The 19,542-nt window shown below is 47.3% G+C and overlaps 1 protein-coding gene across 2 annotated transcripts in view; it reads left to right on the top strand.

Moving 5' to 3' along the window:
• Positions 1-19,542, top strand: part of LOC138293005 (tetratricopeptide repeat protein 39A-like) — a 237,501-nt gene that overhangs the window by 165,203 nt on the left and 52,756 nt on the right. For both annotated transcript variants that reach the window (XM_069231963.1, XM_069231962.1), the window contains exon 10: positions 2,812-2,879. In XM_069231963.1, the coding sequence (XP_069088064.1) occupies positions 2,812-2,879 (68 nt within the window). The remainder of the gene's footprint in view (positions 1-2,811; positions 2,880-19,542) is intronic.

The raw sequence follows: 19,542 nt of genomic DNA, 5'->3' as shown, positions 1-19,542 counted from the left end.
TGGACAGAGTTCAAAGGGTGAGAAGTGAATTAAAGCATTAGGTAGTCTATGCAGATGTCTTTGAAGGATCTGAAGGTTTGGTTTTCTGCGTTGTTGACTTTAGACAGACTAATTTGCCATCTCCATCTTCATGCTTAGGGTCCTACCAACAAACCAGTGTCAGGATATGGGTGAGTTGCATTGGATTGTTGGTGATGTTGAGAGGACAAGGTGAAGGATCTGACTTTTAGACTGTTAGTTGTGTGACATGCTGTTCCATGTTGAGTGTATTAATGAGGTTGAAGAGGGGTGTCTTGTTATGAGATTGTGTTGTCAGGGATGCTTTCAGTCACCCACGAGGATACTGTGGTCGTGTTGGATGGACAAGGGGGTGAGGAGATCAAAGAGTTCATCCATGAAGCCGTTGTTTTGCCTGGGCGGCTTGTAGATGACGTTTAAGGTGGCGGTCTAAGTTGCAGAGAGAGAGAGAGAGAGAGAGAGAAATGGAATGGCAGCAGCTCCGGAAAGTTGAGTATTATTTGCTTATCTAGGATACAGGCCAGGAGGAATTATAGATGACAGAGAGGCCTCCTTCCTTCCCATGTATGTGGTCCACTTGATTTATGCTCTTGCCTGTAGAAAGAAAGTTGTCTAGGATGCACAAAGATGTGAGCATTAACCATGTTTCTCTGAAGATGGTGTCAAGCTAGTGATAAGTGATGACGCAGTGCTTGCATTTCCGGTGGTTTCCGGTGCTCGGCACAAGCACCTAATTGTCAACATCAGCACTTATGACAGCCTACCAGATGGTGGCTCTGTCTAATTCAGAGATAAGAATGACAGGTGTTTATTAATTCAGTATACAATAAAAATGATGAATACCTGTCACTCAAGACATTCTTCCAGTTTATGGGTGTGGAATAGTCTGAATTGTTACACTTGCAGGATTGTGATGGTTAGTAGTTGTGATAGTACTGTCACTGGCAGAAGCAATGGGTGGAGCAAGCTGCAATGGCCTCCTGACGAGAGTCGCAGCTCTTATTTTGTTACAGATTAAGCACTTTGATGTGGTCTTCTATGTCTGGTGTATGGAGCATTGCAGAGTGATCATTTATAAGCATAAGTTGGAATGTGTGTTTTGTAGTTTGAGCATGCATGGTATTTAATGGAATGTATACAAAGTTGGGTCTGTGTGTTATGTTCAAATGTGTGAATGCTATTTGAGAATCTGAGTCATCTACATATGGGTGTGACTGTGGGGAGTACCAGAGTGGGGTACTAGTTGAGGCACATGATAATATCTTACTTTGCGCTTTCTGTGGAATAAGGGTTTTAGGCGAAGGCCCTTCATGGTCCTAATAGGCCCAAAGGGTGATACCCTAGACTCTGTCCACCCTTTGATGGGAATGCCTGGGCGATGGGACACCTTCGAGGGTTGACTGAAGTAGACAAAAGACAGAAAGTGATGCCACTTCCTGTGAAGATGGATGATGAAAACTGAAGTCATCTTGCTTGGCCTCTTCTTTTAAAGACTTTTTTAAAATATGGTTTTGGTGGGAAACCAGTAATGTCACTTCCTGTGCAGCTGGGTGATGAGCAATCCAGTGATGTCAATTCCTTTGCAGATGGATGTTGGGAAATGCAGTGGTGTCACTTCCTATGCACATGAATGATGGAGAAAAAATGTAAAACTGCCTAAAATAGCATGTGGTTTGTGCCTGTTACTCGTGCTCTAAATCTTATCCTCCAAGAATTAAGGGCAATGAATTAACCTTTGATGTGAGAGAGAGAGAGAACCATCTAGTTGCTGATTTACAGTGTGAAATTTGAAAATCTTGGATTAAGGCCAGTTTCCCTGTTTGACCAAATTGCATGATCCTAGGCAAACACTTTTTCACTGAGCCTCCTTTTTGTTCATTATCATGTATGAAACCACCTTCAAATGTGAAGTCAGTCAGAATGTGTGGTGTCCCAGAAACTAGCTTGGGGTTGATATAATAACCTATCATGTTGCTCCATCTATAATAAGAGTGTAGGTCAAATATAAGGGACAGATGACAATTGACTTGCCTCCTAATTTACTAATTGCATTGTCATCAGGGTCGGGCAGGAACATTTGTCAGTTCAAGTTTAAAAACTATCCCTTATAATAAATACTTCTCAAATAGTCTGCTATATCCAGGTGAAACATCTGTGTGTTAAAAATACACTCAAAATGATCTTTGTTGCATAATTTACATGTTAAAATGTTTTAAGGATCAGCTCTTGCGAGGGCTATTAAAAGTCAGAACCCACCTTGGCTCTGCTCTGGTTTGACTCTCCCTGTTAATATGTTGTCTCGCCCACCTATGTGTGCACAGTAGAATTCTTTTGAGGTAGCATTATCTGGTCAAGTGCCATTGTCACTAGAATGAACATGATTCATAACAGAATATACCGGTTGACTCTTTGGTTTTCTGCTTCACATTACATAAATATTGAATTTCTTATGTATTTCATTTAAAATGACGCTAAAATGTAAAATACGTTTGATTTGTTTTTGTGTGTTATATTTTGGCCAGTAATGCTGCTAATATACAAAACAACATGAGCAAAGGGCTCTGTATTTTTTTTTTCTTTTTTTACAAACCATCTGCAATGATCAGTGTCCCCTGCTTGTTCAAATGCACTTCTTTGTTCCACCACTTACCCTCAGGTTGCCTCTGCATTTCTTCACCTCCAACACCCCCCCCACCAGCCTTAGAGTTTTGCCTGTAGAAATTTCCTGCTTTGACAAATATCTGTCTCTGTCAACTTTGATGTAATTTTAAATGTCTTCTGGTCAATTAACAGGGTCCGGAGAAGAAAACCAGTCTGAGGCGCAAACATTGCTCAAACCATACCTCAACCGCTACCCAACGGTAAGGCAGCATTAAGGCATTGCTTAAAGGGGTCTCTGTAGCTACAGAGGCATGTTAGTCAATCAGATCTTGAGAGACAGTAAGTGGTAACTGTTTATCTTAAACCAAAAACGATGTTTTTTTCTCTCGGAATTTGATGGTCATGGATTGTTATACACCATCATTTTGGGAATTTCCCTGTTGGAGCTGGAGTATCTGAGTAACTACGTCACCTTGCTGTAGTGTTGCCACCATTTCTTGGTTGTTTAATGCAGAAGGCTTCTCTTGGTAGACCTTGCTTACCACTTTACATTTGAAATTCATAGTCTAACAAATGGGCCAACTTTTATTTTTTTAAGTTAAGCAGGGTTTGTTACTCATTGGAGTGACTGTGCATATCTTGCTTACAGGGCAGGATTTCTAAACGATGGGGTGGTATTGCATCAGGTTGGTGAGGATATGTGTGCATGAGTAGATATGAGTAGCGCTCTGTTGCCTGCAATTTACCTCCATTGCATCGCTGCTCATGGTCGGACTACATGCCCCAGCATTACAGAGGCCAGGAGGAGGGTCAGTGGGCAGATGACATACTCTTAAGCGCCTGGGGACTCCTGCACAACAGGACGTGCTCCTTTGCCCGCATTTCATCCACATTGCATGGCTGGGGTGGGACTACATCCCCCAGCAGTACAGAGGCCAGGACGAGAGGCAGTGAACAGACAATATGATTTTAAGCTCCTGGGGAGTCTTGCATTGAAGACTGGGCCAAGAACGGGCCCATCATTGCTAGAAAGAGGCCAAGCTGGGCCAACCCTCTTGGCCTTGCTGTAAGATCGCCTGTGCTACAGGGTGAGCACCACGGTAGGCCTCAATTTTGCAGTTCGTTTTTAACTATAGGGACGAGAAAAGCTGCACCTTTAAAGGAGAGGAAATGTGATTCTTCTGTACCTCAATCTTCCATTGTAAAGTACCTTACCAGCGTAATAACATCAGAACTAGAAAGTTCAGAAGAAAGGATTGGCATTGTGCAGCAGCAAGTCCAGAAGCCTACTTTAGAATGAAAAATTTCCTAGCTAGTGTAACAAAAAGTTTGATTTCTATTAAGGACACGGAGGCGAGGATTATGCCTTCTTTCTTCACTTTATTTTTAACAGCTGCCATTTTAAGGATAACAAACTAGCTTTCCCATAACCCAAGGGAATGCCACAAACAACAAAGGCCATTCATAGCACAGTGTCCATATTATAGTCCCACAGCTCTGTCCATGTTGCCTCTTTCTTCGTGTCAGGAACCATATGAATGGAAAACAGTCAACCCTTCTTATTAGTCTTGCTTAGAAGCCTCATTCTCTGCTGAAAAACACAACCAGTAAATCCTGCGCCTTGAAGATAAATAGTATAAACATTACTAAACGTCCGTTATTCCAGCAAACCATATCAATGTATTATACTAACTACAGCATTCATTATGAAATGCATAATTACAACAACACAATTCATAGGTGAATAGAAAGAGCAGTTTTACTTCTACCCAACAAAGGATTCTCTCACTCCGATGAAGATAAATAGCCTCCCCATCGATAGATTAGGCAGAATTAGTTGCAACCTTTGGTTGCATCATAATTAGAAGTTTGAATACAGAGAGGGATGGGAATAAAAGAAACACCTCTTTTCTACGGGAGGAAATAATCCTCGCCTCTGTGTCCTTAATAGAATTGAAACTTTCAGTTATGCTAACTAGGACGTTTTTCATTCTATGTCAGGACCGGAGGCTCGAATTATGTCAGTTCAAATCTTGTCCACCACAGTGGATGCCATATGAGCCACAGGTTTAAAGTAAAATGCTTTGAATGTAGAATCAGAAGACCAAACTGCCCCATTCAAGATAGCTTCCAAATGGGCTCCCAAGACAAATGCTTTGGAAGCCGTAGCACGTCTTGCTGAGTGTGCACTAAGATTGGAAGTGTCGAGTCCAACCTCCTTCAGGATATCTCTTACAATAGTGCAATAGTGGGAGACAAAACTGCCTTAAGCGGTTTACATAGAGTGATAAATAATTGCTGTTTACCTGCCAGTCTGAGCTCTTCTGTGGTAGCCTCATAAGCTTTATTGCATCTGACAACGCAGAGGTTATGTTTGTGAGGAAACTATGCATAGGAGACCAACCTGGAATGGCACTTCGTTCTTCTAGATATATGAAATGTCACTCCATCAGGGGTAAAAACTCTATCTGAAATATCCAGCAGTCTAACATCAGAAACACTGCTGCAATAGACCAAAAATAATTACATTGCCAACTTACCAGACAGTTGTTTCCTAGAGAGGTATTTATTGTGTGGCCAAGACTGGAAAATACAAAGTTCTTGGTTGATGTCCCACAATGAGGAGTACCTAGGCAGGATCAGGTGAAACTGACAGACATACTCCCCTTATCCGTTTCCTCACCAAAGGATGCGCCCCCACTGGAAGACCCTCAATAGGCAGGTGACCGTTGCCGGGTTCCAGGGGATTAATATCCCTTTGCAAACACCAGCGCAACCAACATCCCCATGCAGACTTATACCGTTTGTTTGTTCCGGGTGCCCAGATCTTGGAGAGGAGACTCTGAGCTGCCTCCGAAAGTCATCTGATCATCCATCTACTCCGGTAATCCTCCATGCCAAAAGAGGTAGTTGCCCTTCTAGAACCATGTGGTGAGTATTCCATAGAGGATCCCGAAGTATGTCCAGTCTCCAGGGTAGACGGTTTGGAGAATCCCAAGAAAGTTCCAGCATCACTAGAAATCACACTTGAGACCTCCACAAGGGCACAATCACTACCAGGCACAACTTCTGTCTGCGTACTTGGGCTGTCAATCTCTTTAGCATTGCGAATGGTGGAAAGGCATAACCTGCTTCCACACTCCAATCCTAGAGGAAAGAATCCTTCACTGCCGCCTGTGGATCCGGTTTCCAACTGAAGAACTGGCCCAGGTGAAATTCGAGATGAGAAGCAAACATTTTCACGACTTTTTAATCATCTGGTATACTTCCAGATGAAGTTGCCAGGCACTGAGATCCTGCAGGTGTCTGGAATGCCATTTGGCCACTTCGTTGGACCTCCCCGGTAAATATTGTGCTGTCAGTGAACTCCTGGGATGAAGACAGTACTCCCAGAACTGCTTTGGCATTTCCGCCAGTTACGTGGACCAGGGGCCACCAACCAATTGATGTAGCAAACCACCGACAGATTGTCCATCTTCAGTAGGATCAAACACTTGATTCAGTCTTTCGTCCAACAGCCGACCACAAAGGACCCCGCCAACAGTTTCAGGCAATTTATGTGAAGTGGCCTTTCATCGAACAACCACTTCCCTCTTGTGGAAACACCTCCACAAATGGCTCCCCAACTCGAGTGACTGGCGTCAGATGCGATCACCAAGTGGGGCTGAATCCGAAGATGGCCCTGCCATTCCAGGTCTCCATGTGATCCAGCCACCATTTCATATCCTCTCAGACTTCGTCATTGAGAGGGATCTGAGTAGAGTAAGACGTACCCTTTCGTAGGTACCTTCATTTGGTGTAGGTGGCCTGTAAATATCGCTTGGTTGGAGGAGACCAGCAGGCCCTACAACTTAGCCAGATTTCTGAGGGAAGTCTGAGAACACGCCAGTGTCTTCCTCAGCTCGTGCCAGATCTTTGTCATCTTCTTGGCTGGTAGACTCAAGGTAGAGGACTAAGAATCTATAACAAACCCGAGGAAGGTAGTCTTCTGCCGCGGGCGGAGTAGCAACTTTTGTTCGTTGATAACAAAGCCCAGCCTTTCCAACAAGTCCATTGCCATCTGAAGATGATGCAACAGGGCATGAGGACACGGTTTGATTATAAGGATGTTGTCCAAGTAGATGATCATCCCAATTCCTTTGCCCCAAATGAACTCCACTATGGGCTTGAGGACCTTGGTGAAGCACCCAGGAGCAGAGGACAGACCAAAAGGAAGTATTTGGAACTTGAAGCCCTGATGGTTCCAAACGAATTCTAGAAACCTGTGATTAGGTGGAAAGAATGGAATGGAATGGTAAGGTAAGCATTCTTGAGATCTAGCCAGACTAGCCAGTCCCCTGGAACCAGTAGATCTTGCAGGAGATAGATACCCTCCATCTTTAAGTGGTGATAAACTAGCCACCCGTTGAAGTCCCTTAGGTTGAACAAAGGGCGTTGCCCTCTGTCTCTCTTCTCGACTAGGAACAGGTTGCTGACAAAACCATTTGGATGAAGGGTAGACAAAGTGACTGCCCCTTTTTTGAGGAGCACTGAAACATCTTGGTCGATCAAGGCAGATTGAGCCTTGGAAAACATCAGTGTCTACGGGCCGTGACCTGAACCGGAGTCCCCATGACTTCCAAGCAAAAACCATGGACTGTCTGGAGAACCCAGCCATAGGATGTCAGTTCCCTCCTGTTGTGAAGAAAGTGTGGCAACCGACCTCCCACCTTTAGACGGGAAGAATGGAGAGTCCTTACCTTTGAAAGATCCCTGGAGACAACTACGTCCGCCACCTCTGCCTCCTCGGGACCATGGTAAACAGCACGAGGGGTAGAAACTTCCAAAGTGGGTCGAATCTTGCCACTGTGTTTGATGGAAGCCTTGGCCTCTTTGGGAGCGCCCCCCTACCATGCCCAGCCCCCCCAAAAATCTTGGATGAAAAAATCTTATTAATGAAAGCCTGCACCTTATCCAGTGAGGTAAACGTCTGCACAAACTTCAAGTTCCTTTATGAAGGGGTCCCCAAACAAGTCCCCTTGTGCTGCCAGTCCTGCCTCAGAAGATGCCAGGTCACCCAATTTTTGGGCCACCTTGATCAAAAGAGATGTTTTCTTTTCTGCTGTTATGGTGCAGTTGGCATTCCCCAGGAGTATAACCGCAAGTTGGGCCCAGCCAGAAAGAATCTCAGGTTGGATGAGCGAATCCGAAAGCTTGGCCTCCTCGGCCATGTCCAAAGTCTTCGTAAGGGGCCCAATGACGTCAAACGTTTATTCTTGCACGACCGCCAGGATCAGTCAGTGCCCTTCTTTGGATCCCAAATGAATTTCACAAGGAAGGTATTCATTCATTCATCTATCTCCAGTGTTTGAGCCATCTTGCCAACAAGGGACGGGTGGGGGCATTCCACGTGAAGGCGGGCATACACACCTCTTTGTCCAGTGGTTTCTCAAGTGACCTGCTACATAGGTTGCCAACTTCTTGCAAGGAGACCACTTGGCGGAATGGGTATGGATCAGGTTGTCCAAATCAAGCATGTCAGTGACCAAATTGTCTTGAGGAGCTTGCGATGCCTTCCCCGGGGCGGGGCACTAGGGGCGAGAAGGTCTGGGATCGCTATCCGAGTCAACTTGTGAGCCGTCCCCATCCGGAGGGGACGGGGGCTTGCAGAATAGGTCTAGGGGTTCCAGATCTTGCAAGTGAGGCTGCTGTTGTAGTAAGGCCTGTTTAAGGTGCTCAAAGGCGTCCCTATCAATGCCCTGCTCCAAAGGGCACCTAACCGCTGGGTGGGCGGAGCACGATTGGTCAGGAGGTGACCCTGACTCCTGTTTATAGGCTGGAGTCCGTTTATCCACTTTCTCCGCCAAAGGGGCGAGGGCCATGGAGAGTGTTTGTTGGATGGACGCATCAACCGCCTCATAAAACTCTGCGTCAAACGGCATAATGGTGGAGGCTTCCTCCTCATAAACAATGGGCTCAGTGTCCTCCATGATAGAGCGCAGTGTAGGCTAGTAAACTAGCACTTATTGGTCAGAGTCAGACTAAAAAAAAAGGGACCAACGCACCCCTCCAACCCCACCAGAGGTCTAAGGGGTTGGAGTGAGAGTAGCCTGGGCCGGTCCCAGTGGTGCAGTAAGTTGCAAAATGTGGCCACAATTTGCGGCCAACTCGGATAGGGAGTACAACATAATCAAGGCAGGGACTAATAATAACAGTATACATAAACTGCCCCAGAAGGTGGGGGGTGTGGCTAGCCATCAAGATGGTGGTCACATAACCTGTAGTTACCAGACCCGGCCCACATATCCTGTCATTCATACCTAAACGAAGCACCTTCAAAGCCAGACGACACCACCCAAATGAACACCGAAGTGAAAGGATTACTAACTACTGAAACCGCATTCCGTGGGGCTCCCACGGAATACCCTGGATGACCTGGGTGAGCAGCGTGGTGGCTATGGCCTATACCCTTAGGCCCCGGGCCGAGTGAGCCCAGATCTGATGTAGGTGTGGCCAGATGCCCAGACGGCGACGAAGAGAGTGCCTGGCCATCATGTGACTGTTACTGAGTTTTCCAAGCGCTTGCACCTAACCGACCTGATTGGCACTAATACCTGGAACTACTTGTTCCCACAGCAGCAGAAACCTGCACTTCCGTAGTATTCCATCCATGCTGGTGCTACGGCGCATGGAAGGCCAGGCTCGGGTGGTGGCTGCCCCCGCGGCATTGTGACATTGACCACCACACTCAGCAACTTGCAAGTATCTGCGTGAATAGGAAAATATTACACCTGGCCATAGCGCACTACAAGAAATCGTTGCGCACACATACTCCTCCAAGTGGTGACTACATTGTGGCATGCTCACATTGAACCCCAGATGATGGGCAGAAAGTACTGCATGGCTGAAGGTATACAGCAGCAACCACACTGCGTCTGCTATCAAAGCGCCAAAAGGAAGTAGTTGCCAGTAGATCTTGCCAGGCCATTGTAAACGTTCAGATTGCAGCCTTCATAGTCAGTGTGACTGCACTTGGCTTGTCAGTGTCATCCCTCCCAACGATACCATTATGGGTCGCACTAAAAATAAAGCTGAAGCACCGATCTCGGTCCGGATCAACACCCTCTGAAAGCTCTGTTGCCCGAGCACCTGAGGATGTCATCACCCCTACAGTCCTGACTACCCAAGCCGACAAACTAGACCTTCTACTACAGGAGATATGCGAGTCACAGGTGGTAATAGAAACTTGCCTGGGTAAGATGACAATGGATATTAGTATACTAAAAGACGATCAGTGAAAAATGTCAGATAAGATCAAAATAAATGAGCAAGCTATCTTGGCCCGGGTCCCAGATCAGACGGACCATACCACTCAACTTAATACCCTGCTCCTTCAAATGTAGCGGCTGCAAGACCGAGCAGATGATGTGGAGGGAAGAGCCTGAAGGAAAAATGTCAGTATAATGGGCGTAGAGGGCCGTAATCCCTCCAAATGTATTGAGGACTTGTTCCGAACAGTGGTTGCCCCATCTGGCCTTGCTTAAATATTCGTAGTGGGGAAAGCACACCGTTTTCCCACCAGACGGCCCATCCCAGGGGCAAGACCTAGACCCATGGTGGCAAAGACCTTAAACTTCAAAGACCACAACACATTGCTGCGAGTGGCACATGAAAAGGCCCCCATACACGTAGAGAATGCTAAAGTCTCTCTATTTCTAGGGTATACATTAGCAGTCCAAAGGAAATGCTCAACATTTCAAGAAATCAAGAAAGAAATGACCTCCGTGGGACTACAATATGCCCTGCTGTTTCCTGCGAAGATGAAGGTGACCCATGAGGCACACACTTTCTTCTTTGAAACACCGGAGGAGCATGGGACTGGCAGAAAACCCATTTTCCAGACTCACATGTCCAGTGCAAGGCTCGCAGGAGGAAACTGTGATCATCCAGGGCGACCCAAAGATAGCTCATACACTGCAATAGGCCAGAGAGGGGCACGGGCAGCGCTCACAGTGGCGACCTCTCTTGGATCCTGTCACAATCGTACTGGCTCAAGCTCATTGCAGGGAGGTGCTTCGGACTCTCAGTCCACTGGCAGCTTGGTGCATTTTTCATCAATTACGCCGCCGATTACCCCCAATTTGATGTAATGAATTTCTTGATAAGGGCCAATGGACACGATCAACTCAGATCAGTCGTAAGCCCATTCTGGCAAAACTATATAATTCTAGACCACGGCCTGAAGGAATGTTCCATGAGCATACAGAAGGCCCCTTGTTTGTCATTCATAGGTGGAGGGGGTGAAAACTGGGTTCCCGCAAGTGCGGTACCTAAACCCGTAAAATGAGAATACTGCTATTTAGCGTTCTTACCGAACAACTAGGACCAGGGACCGGTGGACCTCCCATTACCCATCCAAAAACATGTTGATGCAAACATGTTTGTTGTTTGCTTCTGGGCATAGCCACATGCAGCCCACATGGGAAGACACCTGTTACTAGGTTAAGTCCTTGTTGCTCATGGTTTTATTGTTTGATCTAGCAGTTCTGAAATACTGGACCTTGTATTCAAATTTGGGGATTGTATGTTATTCATCGTCACCTAACGCCACACACCAGGTAGTAGAAAGGGATCATTCACAAATGACTGTGGCTACTGAGGAGAGAGACATGATCTTTAATTCTGTTACGTATGACCACTGTCCCGAGTACATATAACATAATCACTTGGAATGTGAGGGGCCTTGGATCTGTGCATAAGAGGCACAGGGTACTAGCACAGGTACACAGGCGGCATGAACATATAGCGTTTCTACAAGAGACCCATCTATCCAATCACAAGGCCCAGATGATGCGCGAGAAATGGAAAGGTCAACTCTTCAATACTACTTGGTCTGCCTTTGCCAGGGGGTCTGCTATATGGATAAGAGCCGGGACCCCATTTGCACTCCATGACACCAAGATTGACACGCAAGGCCGCTATGTCTTTCTGAGGGGCACTCTTGATGGAGACACAAGATATCTTCCTTGCACACACATCAAAGATTTAAGCGAAGGGGACAGCACTCCCTTGGTTACTGGGTGGGAATTTCAACACAGTGCTGAATACAACATTAGACAGATCACACCCTCCCCTACCTGGCACGACTGCAGCACACCAATCTAGGGCTTTGAAGCAATGGATGGAAGGCTGTGCCTTGTCAGATGTGTGGCACAGTCACATTGATTCTTCACAGGAATATACCTTTTACTTTTATCCTCATACGCTACACACTCACCTGGATAGATTCCTATGCCACACTACACTCCTCCCAAATAGTGACACATACCACTCACTTACTAAAGACTAACTCAGACCATACTCCTGTGGAGATGACTGTCTCATGGGGCAGTGTGCCAACCCCAATACCCACATGGTGCCTACAACTAAACCCTGCTAGAAGATGTAGTGTTCAGGGAGACAATCGCAACAACCATAGACACCTATTTTGCTGACACCGGCACATTATCCAGTGGTTGAATGGGAGGCCTTTAAGGTTTTAGTGTGGGGGTCCAACATTGGTGCAGTGGTGGGGTCACAACAGGAGGTCATAAGGGAGATTACACAATTGGAGAGCAGGTTGAGCTCCTCGGGACAGCAGGCTCATGTTGAGGCCGAGGGCGTGAGAGCATTGCAAGAGGCTCACATTAATTATGCCGAACTGTTGGAACATCTTCGTCTTCTACACATGGAAGCTACATGCAGAGGCCGATAAGTCAGGGTTCTTACTGGATCACTTGACCCACACAGACATTATGCCCACACCCATACTATTCTTACGAGACCCAACACACGGGGTGTTAAGCACACAGCGGTTCATCTTGAAGCATTCCATGATTTCTATGCAGGGTTGTACTCTGCCCCCTGCCCAGGCACCCATAGAAACTTTTCTTAGGCAAGCACGACTACCTAAGGTGGCATCAAATGAAAGGGAAACCTTGAGGGCTCCTATAATGTGGGAGAGATATGGGACGCCATTAAAAGGCTAACCAGAAATAAAATGCTGGGATCGGACGGGCTGTCAGTGGAATTCTATTCCACATATGCTTCCAAACTGGTGCACGCCTTGTAAAATTATATAATGCCTCGCTGACCATGGGCTGGCTTCTTCCCACTACAAGGGAAGCAGGAGTGACATCTTTGCTAAAACTGAATAAACCACATGCAGAGCTCACTTCCTACAGACCCCTCTACCTCCTGAACACTAAATACAAAATCTTAAGTAAAATACTGGCTGGCAGGCTACCCCCACTGCTCCAGAGGCAGATACACAAAGACCAGTGTGGCTTTGTACTTCAGCGCAGTACATCGCTGAATATTTGCAGTCTGTTCCAGGTGATGTCGGGGGACAGGGGCTTACCCCTTCGCAGGGTGCCTCTCCTTGGACGTCCGTCAAACATTCGACACCTTCCGGTGGGATTATATGCTGACCATATTAACACGCTGACATACCACAAGCCTTATTTAAGTGGGCCGCTCTCTTGTACACAGGACCTACAGCTAGAGCAAAGATGGGGCCCCATACTTCTAGTGCATACCAGATCTAATGCGGGACCAGGCAGGGTTGTCTGTTATCACTGCTCCTATTTATCTAGCATTGGAATCCCTGGCACAGCATATCCAGGAGGAGTCTGCATAGTGGGGCATACCCTTGGGTCGTACGATGCACTCTGTCTCCTTATATGCAGATGACATAATCATTTACCTCTAAGATCTCAGTGCCGGACTGCGGGGTGTGCCCAAACTGCTGACTTCCTCTGGAGCGCTGTTAGGCCTCCACATTAGCATTGAAAAATCATGCACATTCTGCTTTGCAGATAGCCTAATAGGTTCAGTCTTAAAGTTTGATAGCAAAGAATTACCAGTAGCTGCGCACACATTTCTATACTTAGGCATTAACATTTATTGGGACAGGAAGGATACCCTTGTGGGAAACCTCATGAGGGAAATAAACCTCCTTAAGTAGCAGATTGCTTTCTGGACCACTTTGCCCTGTCGGTGGTGGACCAGCTGGCCCTAGCAAAGATGGTCAAGTTGCAGTGCCTCTTATATTACATTGTAAGCCTCCCGGCGATGGTACCCGCTTGGACGTTCCGACTATTGAACATGCTGCTGGGAGATCTGATCTGGAGGAAAGGCCAGCGTAGGGTTGGGCTGGCGCAGTTACAGCTTCCCATGACTAGGGGCGGACTAGGAGCCCCTGACTTTAAATCATACTGCATAGTAGGGCAGTTGCAATGGCTATCATATTGGTTGGCCGGGTGCAATCTGTTGGAAATAGGTTACACGCTGACTCAGATCAGCCGTGGGCAACTGCACAGGCTGATGTGTCCTGGAATTAACCCCCCCCCCCCGACAACTACGTCCATTCCTGCTGCAGATAGCGCTTGCATACTGGAAGCGAGCGCTGTAGTACACTGCGATTGCTGCACTGTACACACTTAAACTGCCGCCCTGTCCCCACGACATCTGGCACACTCATGGCACACCTGCTGTCACCATGGGAGAAAGAAGGGGTTTCAATGGTTGGGGCCCTGTTCCAGGACAGCACGTTAATTGCCACGCTGATTTCACGGACCTACATGGCCTTCCCGAGACACTATTCCTAATACATACCAGCATGGTCCGAAATGTATGACAGCACTGAGCCCCAAATGGTGGTGATCCTAGAATACATGAGCTCCTTCGGGCAGTCCACACCATGGTGAATGGGAGACATCTAGTCCGATGGCTATACTGGGGACTACGGAATATCATGAATGTATCACTAGCTCCGTTAAAACAAAAATGGTAAGCGGACCTCCTGTGGGAAATCCCTAATAAAGACTGGGCACGAATACTTGGATATCCCAAAGGTATTGTGTGCAATTCTAGATTTACATTTATACAGTACTGTATCCGCCACAGAGCATACCTCACTCCGCATAGACTGGCCAGAATATTTCCAACCCTGTCCTTTGACTGTCCCCGCTGTAGGGCCTTGGAGTCTGAACTCCTGCACATGCTATGGGTGTGCCCCCGCCTTTCCAAATACTGGAGTGGGGTGGTGGCGGCATTGAAAGATATGACGGAATGGACCAGTGGGATACCATAGCACAATGCATACTCTGATTGCACCCACGATCGTGGGGCTCCAGGGCAGTATGGGAATTGTAGCAAAGGGCCTTATTACTCAGCAATGAAAGGCTCCAACAGCACCGAAACTATCTAGGTGGAGGGGCGAGGTGGTACACTGGGGGCTTGCTGAAAGCAATGCTCTCTGTCGCGAGGAATAACGCTGCCTCTGCAAAAAGCCCATTGCCTTAGAGTGGGATGCCCTATTAGAGGGGTTCACAGCCCAGGATACAAACCAGGTACAGCTTTTAACACTAACGAAGGAACACCTGCAGCACCCTTATATCGGATGAGCTCTTTAATGCAAAGAGGTTGCCCCATGTATATTTCATCAGAGATGAGAATACTTAAGCCCTTCTGAGGAAACTGGCTGCTTAGACAGACCTCTAATAACAGTCCTTCAATGTAAGGAAGCCGACAATGACCGAATCCCACGATTAGGTCGCTACATAATAGTAACTCGCAGTTGGGTGACATGAACCAGTACGTGGCTGGAGGGGGGATACAGTTTAATGTTGAGTTGTATTATGTCTGCTTTATAAGAATATGCTGTGTATTGTACTGTCTTGGATACCACATGTATCATCATTTAATAGACAAAGATCAGTTTCATGACATGCTATAGGCAAAGTCCGGTTGTCATTTTCCTAAAATGCAATAAACGCAACAAAATTTGTTAAAAAAAAAAAAAAAAAAAAACTGTGCCAGAAGGTATCTCAACTCTGTATCAGACAGGGCTATTTAGACAGTAATGCCAGAGAAAACATTCATACTGAAGGAAACAGTCAACAGACGGGATTGCTGCCTTAAAAGGGGGCCCTGGGGATTAGTTTCATACAGACCCGCCCCCCCAGCAGGCGTGGCAGTCAGTGCATTGTCTCTATGGCAAGAACGAAGCCCCGATCAGACTATGAGCAAATACAGACCCCTGTGGACGTTGACTGTAGGAAGTTGGCTCTGTATGTGCTATTTCAAAGTAAGGAATAGCATGCACAGAGTCCAAGGGTTCCCCTTAGAGGTAGAACAGTGGTAAAAAGAGATAATACTAATGCTCTATTTTGTGGTAGTGTGGTCGAGCAGTAGGCTTATCCAAGGAGTAGTGTTAAGCATTTGTTGTACATACACATAGACAATAAATGAGGTACACACACTCAGAGACAAATCCAGCCAATAGGTTTTGTATAGAAAAATATCTTTTCTTAGTTTATTTTAAGAACCACAGGTTCAAATTTAACATGTAATATCTTGTTTGAAAGGTATTGCAGGTAAGTACATTAGGAACTTTGAATCATTTCAATTGCATGTATACTTTTCAAGTTATTGACAAATAGCTACTTTAAAAGTGGACACAGTGCAATTTTCACAGTTCCTGGGGGAGGTAAGTTTTTGTTAGTTTTACCAGGTAAGTAAGACACTTACAGGGTTCAGTTCTTGGTCCAAGGTAGCCCACCGTTGGGGGTTCAGAGCAACCCCAAAGTCACCACACCAGCAGCTCAGGGCCGGTCAGGTGCAGAGTTCAAAGCGGTGCCCAAAACGCATAGGCTAGAATGGAGAGAAGGGGGTGCCCCGGTTCCGGTCTGCTTGCAGGTAAGTACCCGCGTCTTCGGAGGGCAGACCAGGGGGGTTTTGTAGGGCACCGGGGGGGACACAAGCCCACACAGAAATTTCACCCTCAGCGGCGCGGGGGCGGCCGGGTGCAGTGTAGAAACAAGCGTCGGGTTCGCAATGTTAGTCAATGAGAGATCACGGGATCTCTTCAGCGCTGCAGGCAGGCAAGGGGGGGGTTCCTCGGGGAAACCTCCACCTGGGCAAGGGAGAGGGACTCCTGGGGGTCACTTCTCCAGTGAAAGTTCAGTCCTTCAGGTCCTGGGGGCTGCGGGTGCAGGGTCTGTTCCAGGCGTCGGGACTTAGGTTTCAGAGAGTCGCGGTCAGGGGAAGCCTCGGGATTCCCTCTGCAGGCGGCGCTGTGGGGGCTCAGGGGGGACAGGTTTTTGTACTCACAGTATCAGAGTAGTCCTGGGGTCCCTCCTGAGGTGTTGGATCTCCACCAGCCGAGTCGGGGTCGCCGGGTGCAGTGTTGCAAGTCTCACGCTTCTTGCGGGGAGCTTGCAGGGTTCTTTCAAGGCTGCTGGAAACAAAGTTGCAGCCTTTCTTGGAGCAGGTCCGCTGTCCTCGGGAGTTTCTTGTCTTTTCGAAGCAGGGGCAGTCCTCAGAGGATGTCGAGGTCGCTGGTCCCTTTGGAAGGCGTCGCTGGAGCAGGATCTTTGGAAGGCAGGAGACAGGCCGGTGAGTTTCTGGAGCCAAGGCAGTTGTCGTCTTCTGGTCTTCCTCTGCAGGGGTTTTCAGCTGGGCAGTCCTTCTTCTTGTAGTTTGCAGGAATCTAATTTTCTAGGGTTCAGGGTAGCCCTTAAATACTAAATTTAAGGGCGTGTTTAGGTCTGGGGGGTTATTAGCCAATGGCTACTAGCCCTGAGGGTGGGTACACCCTCTTTGTGCCTCCTCCCAAGGGGAGGGGGTCACAATCCTAACCCTATTGGGGGAATCCTCCATCTGCAAGATGGAGGATTTCTAAAAGTTAGTCACCTCAGCTCAGGACACCTTAGGGGCTGTCCTGACTGGCCAGTGACTCCTCCTTGTTATTCTCATTGTTTTCTCCGGCCTTGCCGCCAAAAGTGGGGGCCGGGCCGGAGGGGGCGGGCAACTCCACTAGCTGGAGTGTCCTGCGGTGCTGTGACAAAGGGGTGAGCCTTTGAGGCTCACCGCCAGGTGTTACAGCTCCTGCCTGGGGGAGGTGTTAGCATCTCCACCCAGTGCAGGCTTTGTTACTGGCCTCAGAGTGACAAAGGCACTCTCCCCATGGGGCCAGCAACATGTCTCTAGTGTGGCAGGCTGCTGGAACTAGTCAGCCTACACAGATAGTCGGTTAAGTTTCAGGGGGCACCTCTAAGGTGCCCTCTGGGGTGTATTTTGCAATAAAATGTACACTGGCATCAGTGTGCATTTATTGTGCTGAGAAGTTTGATACCAAACTTCCCAGTCTTCAGTGTAGCCATTATGGTGCTGTGGAGTTCGTGTTTGACAAACTCTCAGACCATATACTCTTATGGCTACCCTGCACTTACAATGTCTAAGGTTTTGTTTAGACACTGTAGGGGTACCATGCTCATGCACTGGTACCCTCACCTATGGTATAGTGCACCCTGCCTTAGGGCTGTAAGGCCTGCTAGAGGGGTGTCTTACCTATACTGCATAGGCAGTGAGAGGCTGGCATGGCACCCTGAGGGGAGTGCCATGTCGACTTACTCGTTTTGTCCTCACTAGCACACACAAGCTGGCAAGCAGTGTGTCTGTGCTGAGTGAGAGGTCTCCAGGGTGGCATAAGACATGCTGCAGCCCTTAGAGACCTTCCTTGGCATCAGGGCCCTTGGTACTAGAAGTACCAGTTACAAGGGACTTATCTGGATGCCAGGGTCTGCCAATTGTGGATACAAAAGTACAGGTTAGGGAAAGAACACTGGTGCTGGGGCCTGGTTAGCAGGCCTCAGCACACTTTCAATTGTAAACATAGCATCAGCAAAGGCAAAAAGTCAGGGGGCAACCATGCCAAGGAGGCATTTCCTTATACAGCAGGCGATTGGTCAAGGTTCTGCAACGCTCTGGGAACTCTGCGGAAATGCAGACAGAAAGCCCAGAGCCTGCAGAAGACCAGAAGTCCGAGACTGCCCTCTGTCGTCCGGCGGGGAGAACCACACCATTGCGGCCCACGTCATACCACCATGTAAGGAGAATTGTACTGATTCTCCCCTGTGCCCTGCAAAGAAAGGTTAATGCACAATAAAGGAAGCGGGAGATGCAAACCCGTCGCTCCGGATCATACAATAATACGTAAAGCGCACACATATCAAAAAAAATAAGAGTGGTGGAAACTAAGGGGATTTAACTGCTGCTGCAGCAGCGAAAAAAGAGGGCGCATGGATAGCATTGTGAAACTGTAATATGGATACTGTGCTGTGGTTGGCTATTGTTGTTTTTGGCTTTCCCTGGGGTTACCGGAAAGGTAGTTTGTTATCCTTAAAATTGCTCCTGTTGAAAATAAAGTGAAGAAAGAAGGCATAATCCAAGCCACCGGTCCTGACATATAATTGAAGGTCATCATAGCTGATAAACGGGAGCCTAATCCAAAGAGCCCCTTGCCTCATGATGATGGCAGGCTGTTGGAGTGGTGTCTGAACTACTGAGAGAGTTGAGCCTTGCCTTTCCATACATGGTTCCTGGGAAGCACAAGGGGGGAACATTTCAATTATAGCAAGCCCTCCTCCACCAAAAAAAAGAAGGGACGCTAAAGTCATATCGCAGAGGAAATCAGCTCCCACAGGAAGTGTACCTGCGTTGGGGGGAATCAATTGAAAATGGCAATGGGGTAAAATCACCGGAAGAGGCCAAACAAAGGAATGGTCAAGACAGATTAACAAAAGATACCATTTTAGTCATGGATACCCTAAACCAGTTTTTACTCAAAGTAGAAGCACTAATGAATGGCTTTTGTATTAAGTTAGAATCCAAGATCAAGGTTCTGATGAAACACCAGCAGGAGTAAGTATCCATGCCTCTGATCCCTACAGATAACAGAAGAGATCATGCAACTGGTAGATCTGAAGAAGTGGTAGACTCATTACCATCCATACAAATGTCAACCATCTCCTTTAAATGTGGCTAGTAAATCCAGTGAGAGACCTAATGAATCTGCTAATGCTGCTGCCTAATCCCAACCATGAGGAGGCTTGGACATTC

The sequence above is a fragment of the Pleurodeles waltl genome, chromosome 4_2 (genome assembly GCF_031143425.1).
Source record: "Pleurodeles waltl isolate 20211129_DDA chromosome 4_2, aPleWal1.hap1.20221129, whole genome shotgun sequence".
Lineage (NCBI taxonomy): Eukaryota > Metazoa > Chordata > Amphibia > Caudata > Salamandridae > Pleurodeles > Pleurodeles waltl.
This window is presented reverse-complemented; position numbering and strand designations above follow the sequence as displayed.